Genomic DNA, 11204 nt, shown 5'->3' with positions numbered 1-11204 from the left:
TAAAATCATAATCTTGGCATCCTTGCACACATTGTATCAACTAAAACCTATATGATGGCTTCTAATGTACCTTTCGAAAACATGTAGTTTTGTATCACATCGTAGCAATATTAATATGATTCTGATATTTATAAGTTGTCTTTATTGTTTCCTTTCGTGTGACCATTACAAAAATTTCCCCCATACAGCAAACCGCCATCAGAAATCACTGATAAAAGAAGCAAAGGAAATCTAAAAATAAAGGATCATCTCACATATGTGGAAAATGCACAGGCATATAATGTGAATGGCTTAACAATCGCTAAAAATGTTAAGATCAAAGCTACAGCAACGTGAGCAGCAGAAATCGAGAGTAAAATGAGTGAAAGATTGTTAGTCACCTGTACATGTATCGAATTGTAGTCCATATGAATAGGAAATATATATCTAACTTCACCTAACAAAGCAACTCATGAGCATGGCAAGGCCTGTGATTAATATATTAAATGACTGGCAACCAAATAAAGCGAACATCTAGTCAGGCATCTGCTCATAATCTCCATTTTCAGGCGAATCATGTGAGCTGTGGCCGGTATTTCCTGTAAAATGGCAACATATTTCAGCCTCAGTATCCATACAGACCTCAGCATGCAACACAGCATAAAGTTCTCGTTTCTAGGCCCTAATAGATAAAAAGCATAATAGAACCTAGAGGAAACTGACGTGTTTCAAAACAAACATAAGAAACATTACCTCCCATATCATAGCTAATTCCACTTCTCCATTGACTTTGCATCATAAACGGACTTCCATCCATATTCTGATGATCATCACCCCCAGTGGCTACTGTAAATCCTCCAGCAGATTCAACTATTGGTCTATAAACTGCAGTTGAAGCTGAAACTGGTGAAGGCATTGTACTGGTAGACACATCGCCTTTGAATCCAGCATTAACATCTTTCTTGGGGTCCATCTGAAAGGTAGCTACAATAACCTGTATATAGAACCAATCAATCATATATGAACACATTTTTAACAAAAATGGGATTTCGGGTAGATTTATATATCCAAAAGTTAGCATATGTATGGTACCTCCACAGGCCCTGCAGCTATTAGAGGACCACCAACACCACCTCCTACAATTTGTCCGTTTGTAGTGGAAAGGCATGCACTAAGGCCCCCTGCCTTGCCTCCAAGATCTGAGCGCACATAAGATCCAGTAAGCGAAATAATGTCAAAACGTCCCTGAAAAAATAGCACAAAATGTAAAATGTAAGCTTTCCCATGCAACAAACAAGAGGCAAGCAGGTCTATCTTGCATATCAGCATTTGTAGAGATATTTGGACTAGAGATACTAAAGCAAAAATCAAGGCATGAAGCCATAAATGAAGAGCAAAAGCTGCAAAACTCCAGGTAGAGAAACATTTACACAAGTACTAATGAAGATTAAAAGAAAATCAAGCTAACCAAAGAGCAGTATGATCCCTTAAAGTTATGTATAAAGAAGCTTCAAAGCAGCAACAATGTAATTCGAAACCCAGACGAGAACCACTTGTAGCACAAGCATCTACAGCTCCTCAGGAGCCTCAAGCGCACCATAGTACAACTAGCTCACCTAAAGCTACAAAGGCAATAAATCACTGGGGCAAATTAATTGATAAATTACAAAAGTCCAACTGCTTCCTATGTCTGATTAAACACTGGATCTAACTAACAGTATTCACTAACACACTACTAGGAACAACCGAACAATATTCCGAGTTTGATAAACCATGTTTGCAGAAACTGCTTGCCTCAAACCCTTCTCATGTGAATTACATCTGTATTCAGACCCAGACTTCTAAGCCTCTTTTAAAGCCCTCAGTGCAGCTATTATTCACACACAGACAATGATACACATCTCAAAGAGTAAATAACAGTAATTTCCAATAATTTCTGTTATATCTAAAGGCTTTGGGCAGCTTTTTCAACTAAATAGTAAATAGGAGGGCACATTGGAGCAAAAATGACTAACCCATCAATGTCTAAAGTTACTAACCACTTATATAAAACATCAACCTTTCAATGGCCGTCCGTTTCTTACTATCAGCATGGATAATATATCATAAGATTGGCCTACAAAGGTACTTTTCCAGGGCTACTAACTGACTAGATGAAATATCAACCTTTCAATGACAAATTTCCTCCATTTTTGTTTGCCAAAATATTTTAAGATACTTCAGGGTCTTGGAACTCTACTCTTCTACAAAAATATTTTAAGCAACAAATATGTTCACAAACTTTAAGCAAATTCTCCACTCTGGTGTCTAGACAAAATACATAACTACACGCTCATTGCCATAGCACAACTGCATCAAATACAGCTCTGGAACATGAAAAAAAACCTGGTGGCGATGGAAATGTGGAATACAATAAACTGTAATAGACTAACCTTAAGAGGGGCAATTTGGAAAGTCTAGTATTATTAGGCTAGTAGTTTTTAGCCTTAGCATAAATAGATAGAGGGAAGAAAGAAGAAGGTAGGCAGAATTTTGGAGAGTTGTGACCTCAAGTCACTTATTAGAGAGTTGTGACCTCAAGTCACTAATATGAGCTTTGTAGGCTAAACCTATTACCCTTTTGTAAGAAACCATTAGTAAGCTTAGTATAATTTCAAGGCTTCAAGCTTTTAGTCTTAAATTTCTGCTTATTTATATAATTATACAAATCAGATTATCTAGTCTATTACATAAACACAAGGCACAATTGTGCAAGATCAACCTATTTGAGCGAGAGCCCAAACGGGACGTGACGTGAAGCAAACATAATCTACTACATAGACTTTTAGTGACACTCGAGACTACTTTAGCAGGCAATATTTCATTATAAAGAATCCAAGGAAAGTGAATGACATAAACACAAAACAATAGTATGGAGACTTTATGAAGGAGTCTCAACTAAGTGCCTATTCTAAACTGATTCAAAAACGTAAAGGGAAAATCACAATTACGGTACCTCATATGCAATACTGCCTCCAGAAATTGCTGGTTGTCGAAGAGATGCATTAGAGATAGAACCAGAAGCTGACAAGATGCATAATTCCTTTCTTGTTTGTTGCATAAATAACATAATTTTCTGGCCAACATCCTGTGTTAAAAAATTACCACAAAGTTAAAGATTGATTTTGTATGCCCCATTGCCCTTTTAATGATGAACTAAACCTATAACTCTATAAGAAAGCACAATTGCATAATATGGTATTGGAGACAGAGTAGCATATAGAGATGAGGATAACAAGATAAATTAGAGGTCTAATAATCATTAAAGAGAAACTATTTGCAATTTCACCAACACCTTTCCCTCCCCCCACCCAACATTTGGCTACATCCATCTCCACCCATGTCCCTCGTATATCAACAAAGAGACAAACAACTCATTTTCCCCAACTATGTAGTACTCCCTTCGGTTTTTTATCTTAAATGCAACACTCTGACCAACACAGTTTTTTTTTTTTTTTTTTTTTTTTTTTTTGGGGGGGGGGGGTGGGTGGTGGTAAGCTATATGATACACATGATACCATATTAGCTCAAACATAAACACTTAAATACTGGGCCAAAAGGGTGAAAGACAAGTAACACTTTAGAAATTTCCATGTTTAATTCTTGAACACATACCCAAGCCTAACACTCATAAATGATCCTACAATCATAGGTGGATTGGAGGTGATGAGAACATACACAGACATAAGAAAAACATGCTAAGGAGGAGGGATGATAAAGTCTAGGTACGCTACCATGCTAGGTGACGGTGACCAATGTAGGTATCTTACAGGTTTCTGTGCCAATATGGAGGTGTAGGGTTAGGTGAATCTGACAATGTACCAAATGACATCTTCCATTAAAAATTCTATTAAATTTATACTACTTCCGTTAAATATTCTTTGCAACATTTACTAAAAACGGATGCTAAACATAATCTGCAACGTTTCCAAATCTTTCCATTTTTAGTAAATTTATTTTAATGGATTTACAAAAACACCCATACTTAAAACTTCTCAACTTCAATTACAAACTTAAAACATAATTAATTAAAACTAATATAATCTAATTCATCTAAATATTTGTGCCAGATTAATTCATCTTCCCCAATAACTCATTTCTCATCAACCCAACCTAGTTCAATTATCTAATCTTTTGATAAACAACAAATTTCTCCATATTCATACACTGACTCACTAATTCTTCACCTTCTTCATCTTCCCCTTTATCTTTCTCTCCTCCTTCAACCCCATTTGCATGTACTGAAGAACACCCTTTAAGAGTTTTGATTACAAATCTGGTGGTTCTCGCTGTGAGTTTGTGGGAATGATGGGTTTTGTGGTGGTGGGTTTCATAGTGTGGTGGCTTCGAGGTGGTGGGTTTCGTGGGGTTGATGGCTTTCATAGTGGTGTGGGTGGTTCAAACTGTAGGTGGGCGGTGAAGGCGGTGTCGGTGGTTGTTAGCGAGCCTTGGTGGTTGGGTGGTTTAATTGTGGGTAGCTTGGTTGGAATTATCCACTCTCTCTTCTTACTACTCCCTCCATCCCTTAATTAGATTCCTACTTCTAGATTCCTATTTCTAGCATTTAGAGAAGTAGGAATCTAATTAAGGGACGGAAAGAGTACTTAATTACATGCCCTTACTTTTCATTAACCACCCTTAAGAAATTTTGCCTTGGAGTCCGTGTTGGGGCTCTTTGTTAAAAATACTATTTAACGGAGGTAGAATTTGACATGGAAAAAAACCATTTACCAAAATTTTTGTCATTGTTAAGGACTAAGAACATAAAGTTGAGAATTTTCTAGTTAATAAAAAAGGTGAGATTAAATATCCAAAAGTTGGAATCATTCCTATCAACATTTTCTTGTTAAAATACAACAGAAAACTTTCCATCCATATACTACCTCCGGTTTAAATTACTCGCAACTTTGGAATTTTTTATATCTCACAAATAATACCCCAAAGTTACGAGTAATTTGGACCGGAGGTAGTAAAACAAGTTGCAACATGAACTTTCAAGTCAAAGTGAGAAACTACCACATTTGCCCCAGTAATTAAATGCATCAAAAATGAACTTTGAGACTCAACCAAGTGAAACCAAACAAATGGGCTATCATGAAATTTTTTGCTATGCAGTCGACTAAAAAAAACTCCTTATGACCAAAGAAATTCAAATAATCAAAGAACAAAGTAACTTGATAGTTTAGAATAGATCGTTACTCAAATAAAAAAATTGAAGTGTAAAATGCAAGATTGAGTGGTTTTTTTGGCAGTTGCATATCAGAAGTTACACTTCCCTTGAATTTTCAATACCCATGGAGTTACACTTCTTACGAAGTGCACAAAAATTATAGAAAGTAAACATGCCCAAGGGGAGTTCTACTTACCTAAAGGTGGCTAGATGAGCAATTTGCCCCAATTTGTGCAAGAACTTCCAAGTTCCATGGAAGCTTCAACCAAACAACTCCTCAAACTTTTACTTCCTTGAAATTTGAACTTCAGTACTCCCATGTATAATGTATTTAAAGTCAACTAAACAATGACTAAATTGAATTTTAAATTAAAGCTCACTTTACAAGTAGATCAACCTAGAACTGTAATCTTAACAAAATTTCCACATCACTCATTTACAACTACAATGTATGTTTTATCTAATAAGTGGAAAAATGTGCAATAATGCCCTCCCTTGTAAACAAATGGGTACAACAATATGCATAACTTGCTCAAGTCAGGTAGCATACCCCTAGAATCATCACAATGACCTCTCATCCACAGACCTAAATAAGTACAGCAAGTCTACACACCAACCTCTCTTCTAAGAAAAATATAACTCAGGACTTAGGACAAAATTTAATTGGGGTAAAATTTACCATTAAGCAATATACAGTGAAACTTCCACATCAAAACACAAACCTCAACAGCCATATGTCCTCTCCTTAAAGTCTTAAACTACTTAATTTTATTGCTAAATCACACTTTTAGAATTGACTCGTCATCTACTCCCCTCTCACCTTCAATTTGACTCTTACACATTTTCACACAATCCCTCAGTCACATATAATCCTACATATAATCCTCTACTTAACCATATAGGTCGTCCCAGATAAATTTTAGGTAGCTAAGATGGAATCAAGCCTCAATATGCCATATGAACAACAGCCTCACTTTTCCAAACTCTTGATTGTCTCCATAGCATCAACTCAGTAGAAGATAAAATTAGATTAGAGGGATTACATTTTATGCTACTTTTAATTGCACATGAATTTCCAAGTGTTGCAGTTGTCTCTTCAAATCAAGACAGCCACCAAAATTGTGACTCAGCTCTTCAAATCAACAACTATACAAAGCAAAACATTGAGGTGAGGACAAATTCTTTCTTATCTATCCGTCTATGAAAATAAGGAAAAGAAAACTTCTGAAAAGTTACTGGATCCATTAATGTTTGCTTGACTCCTTGCAAAATTGAATTATAAAGCTTAGAACTAAAAGTGAAAGTTTTTGAAACCGCTCACTCATCTCATTCCAATGATTGGGCCACAATCACTTCCAGTTTCAAGTATTCAACTTTCAGCATAAACTAAAATCAACTTCTAGATAGCTGGTAAGTAAGTTGGAAGTATTTGCAATTTGTGTCAGGAAGCTAGAGTCCAAGAAAACATCAGAAAACAACAGCTTAGATCAGATAGGAGTAAGAACAGCAATCCAGAAATGGAAATATGGGTCTGGTGAATAATTAAAAGAACAGTAAGAAAGCTTTGGGTATAGAAAGGATACCCAATTTCCATCGCATTATAATTGTCTAGGATAAACAGGACAAATAGAAATATTTAGTGGATCAAGAAAGAATCTAGCAGTCAGTCACTTATTCAAGGATGACTGTCTTTGAAGATGTGAGTTGAAATTTCGGATTAAGCTATGAAGTTATTCATAATGGAGTACTCATTGGTGTCTACCACAAATTCCCCAATAGCAACTTCATTACAGCATTCAGCTTTGGATTCTTGTCTCCACTCATAACACCCACCTATTACTTCAGTAAAATTGATAACCATTACCATTGCAAGAAATACGATTACTTTAATATGGTGATTTGGTTAAACCATACATGTCTTCATCATTTTCACAGAGTTCAAGCTTTTAGGCCCAATTCATAATTGTTTTTTTTTTCCAAAACAATGTACTAGGGAAAATACAACACAACATCCTAACTTAATTCATAACCAAAAAATGTTTTTAAACCCGTGTAAATCTTCCCAAAAGATATCACTGCAGTCTCCAGAGTCTAGACCACACAAAATACGATTTATTATCTTTTGAAAAACCTGGCATGCTATTGTAAAGGAAGTTGTGCATACTCACCAGTCTTCTCAACTCAGAAACTCCTCTCCACTAGACCAATTCAATACATACAGGGATTAAGCTCACACGAAATTAAACTCACTTATCATCCTATGGTGAACATTGTCTTTGGGGCATCTGACCACAAATCAAAAGTGTAGATGACAGTTGAATTGAAAGTCTCCATATCCACAAACCAAAGGAGCTGGTGCTTATCACCAATTCAATGCTATTTCCATGCTCATGCTTCAAACTTCCGTAAAACATAGTTTTCTACTTCTCTCCATAAAATTAGCACAAAAATAATTTGCCATTATCCTTTCCCTCCCTCAGCAAAATAAATAAAAGAAAAAAAGCTTCACTCCCACTTGGCAGTAAACTAGTTTCTCCCCCCTCCCTATCCTAAACAAATGCTAACCTTGAAAGTTCTTAAACAAAGAATGAACACAACTAAAAAATCCATTACCAAGTAGATGACACAATTCAAAAGGAAACAAAAGATGATATTAAAATTATATACTTTTAGAACATCACATTCAACAAATAATGGCGCAATTACACCAAATTAAAATTCCATACCTCTCCGGAAGGTACATTGATGACATGCGGTGTAAACCCCTGACCGCCTGCATAAAGCATTTTCACTCAATTAGGGAAAAAACAATCAAGAATTCATCGAACTTAAATATAATTTTACAACTATGTAAAACCCTATATTGTTAACTTTATCTATTTCGGATCTCATAATTTCAAACTAAATAAGTTTACAAATCAGTTATGATAACGGAAAATTCAGATTACAATTAAAATAAGTTTCAACAAAGTTTAATACAAGAGATGCATAGATCACACTATAACTGAATTTTTATTATCATTTCGGCAAGTGAGGATACAATTAACTCAGAGACATCAGCTTATTGATCTACCACAAGAATTCAACCGAGCATATTAAAAATAATTCTAATAAAATAATACAAATTGCAAATATAACTCAGCAATGCCCCAATTATAAAAACACCATAAAAATATCATCTTTAAACAAATCTTATATTAAAAAAAAATTTAATAAATTTTACAAATTGCAAATATAACTCAGCAATGCCCCAATTAACACAAACACCATAAAAAATATCATCTTTAAACAAATCTTATATTAAAAACAATTCTAATAAATACAAATTGCAAATATAACTCAGCAATGCCCCAATTTTCACAAACAAATTAAAAATACCATCTTTAAACAAATCTTTTTCTTATTCCTAACATTAATAAAGACAAGTTGTCTGAACTATGGAGACAACACCAACATTAAACAAATAAAAATCAAAAGCTAAAAAAAACCTTTTCATATTAACAATTGCAATAAACAGAAATAAAATAAAACATCAAAATTCTCACCAACAGAAACTAAGTTAGACTTCTTAGAAGAAGCAGAAGAGGAGTGAGAAGAAGACCCATGAATAAAATGGTGATGCTGCTGTTCTTTCCGCTTATTAATAGAAGAAGGAACGGCAGCCCTTTTTGCGGCGGCAGCAGCTTCAGGGGTTCCGTATTTTCTTGGCCGTCCTCTTTTTCTTCGCTGAGGCTCCGATGTAGTCGGCGCTTTTCCGGCTACTGTTTGAGGGTAGAGTGCGCCGGCAGTGCCGTCGGACATTCCATTAGTGACCGGAGAATTACCGCCGCCGGCGCCGGCGGAAGACGGCAGAGGAGGAGAGAGAGTGGAGGAAGGTTGTTGTGGGTGAGGGTGTTGATGTGGGTGGTAGTAAGAGGTTAGTCCGCTTTGTTCATTCGGTTCCATTAGAGAGAAGAAGATGAAGATTTTTTTAGGGAATTTTTTATTTTTTTTATTTTTTGGAGAATTGATTTCAATAAATAAATTGAGAAAAAAGAAATAAAAATTAGGTTTTTATTTTTAATATTTTGGAGAATTTTGGGCCGTTGGATTTGGGTTGAGGTGGTTAAGATTGATTATTTGGGAGTGTGTTTTACTTTTTATTAAAGGGTGGGTAAAGTGGAAAAATGTGACTTGTGAATGAGATTTTGACTTTTTTTATAAAAAATTTTAAAAAAAATAATTTTTGATAGTATTGATAATAATGATGATAATGAAATGTAGGGAGAGTTATCTGATTTATGAGGGAGTAGTATGTGTGTCCCACAATTGAAAGGATAGGATTTGAATCTTCTTCAATTTCAAAAGTATGTTGAAGCATGTAATTGGAGAAAAGATCTAATCACTTGAAATAGGATAGTTGTGTGTCAATCAACTTTAAATCCTTGAACATGTTTGACAACGAAAACAACAATACTCTGTAACAAAAGAAAAGGTTCTTCGTCTCAATTTACTTGTTCGTTAGTGAAAATTATTTGCATAAAATTTTATGTAAATGGACAATTAGACAAATAAAAAGTACGGAGTAAGAAAAAAAAAACAAGTACTTTGGAACATTACAATATGAGCATGTTCGACACTAGTTTTTGAGTAACTTTTAATGATTAAACTTTATTCAAACTGTTACTTTGTAAAAAATCACTCAATCAATGAATAATTATATACCAAAAGACACACCAATCATGATACGTGTCATCTTCTGGTGTGTATTTAGTACGGAGCATATTTTTTTTTTTTTTTTTAAAAAGTAAAATTTTATTAAAGAAACAAATGTTTGCATATATTTAAATAAATATAGATCTTACAGTACATCAATAATCAATAACTATGAATAGCTAGGTAGACACCTAAAAATGTCTCCAAAAAACTAAATACGGTGATGAATAACATTTCACCGCCAATATTGATCGGGTTGAGTTTAATCTTTTGGAGTGATTAAAACCATATTCATAGCTCAACACATTTCCATTTAATCCACAAACCATCACCCAACTTTCTCTTTTCGTGACCATAACCCAAAAACGGACAAAACTGATTTTGTGACCCTATAACTTTGACTCAAATATTTATTTGGTTGAATAGTCCTTGAAATAAGCTTTGCCCAATTCTGAGTTATAACGAAAAAAAATACGAACGAAATATCAAACTCAGCCTAAAACTAACACCCTTGCACTAAAACGGTTGTATCTTAAAATCTACGTACAAAAGCTTTTGACCTGATTTCAATTAAATTGAAAAGTAGACTTAAAGATCTTTCCAATGATATATTATTTAATTTTTTAAAAAAAATCAACCCCAAATACACCAATTTTCTACAAAACCACCCTATTTTTACAAAATTAAAAAAAACCACCTGCAAAATCCAAAACTAGTAGGTATCACGACCCCTCTCTTATTCCGACTTGTTTTCTAACTTAGGGCCCATGTATCATCACCCTATTAGCCAAAATTAACCGAAAAAAATAATAAATAAATAAAATAACAAAATTCTTACAAAAAAGACAGCCACTTCTTCCCCTTCTCCTGCCACCGAGAACAGCCAACCCCCAACCAAATCAACCACCCTCCGGACCACCAACAACCCTCCAAGTCACTACCCTTGCCCCCACCCTTGCTCTTAAACCCACCAATTCAAGCCCCCTACTCACGAAACCTCACTCAACCCCCACCCCTTGTCCCGAAACCCCCCTTCTCCTTAGCAAAATGTATTTCAATTGGGATTGTATATTTAGGTTTGTTGTTTGAAGTGTTACGAATTGATTAATAAAAATAATACTTGATGTTATAATTAATCAATTTGACATGAATTGAAAGTAGGGTTCTTACAAAATTAATTTGGGGATTTTTTTTTCAAATTGATCCATTTCTGGGAATTGGTGGCTGATTTTGGTTGTTTGGAGGTCGAATGAGGTTGCTGGAATTGATCAATATCGTAGCAGTGTTGCAAGGGCTAAATTGGGTGGCGCGGAGGAGAAAG

The 11204-nt window shown here is 34.9% G+C and overlaps 1 protein-coding gene across 1 annotated transcript; it reads right to left on the bottom strand.

Annotated features, from left to right (window-relative positions):
- Nucleotides 1-226: 226 nt before the first annotated feature.
- LOC110708361 (AT-hook motif nuclear-localized protein 14-like) lies at nucleotides 227-9642 on the bottom strand. Its single transcript, XM_021886477.1, has 6 exons — nucleotides 8734-9642; nucleotides 7915-7961; nucleotides 2975-3106; nucleotides 1072-1224; nucleotides 733-973; nucleotides 227-578 (listed from the first exon to the last, which is right to left on the bottom strand). The coding sequence occupies exons 1-6, from the start codon at nucleotides 9131-9133 to the stop codon at nucleotides 514-516; spliced, it is 1038 nt and encodes a 345-aa protein (XP_021742169.1). The 5' UTR covers nucleotides 9134-9642; the 3' UTR covers nucleotides 227-513.
- Nucleotides 9643-11204: the final 1562 nt, after the last annotated feature.

The sequence above is a fragment of the Chenopodium quinoa genome, unplaced genomic scaffold (assembly GCF_001683475.1).
Source record: "Chenopodium quinoa cultivar QQ74 unplaced genomic scaffold, ASM168347v1, whole genome shotgun sequence".
Lineage (NCBI taxonomy): Eukaryota > Viridiplantae > Streptophyta > Magnoliopsida > Caryophyllales > Amaranthaceae > Chenopodium > Chenopodium quinoa.
This window is presented reverse-complemented; position numbering and strand designations above follow the sequence as displayed.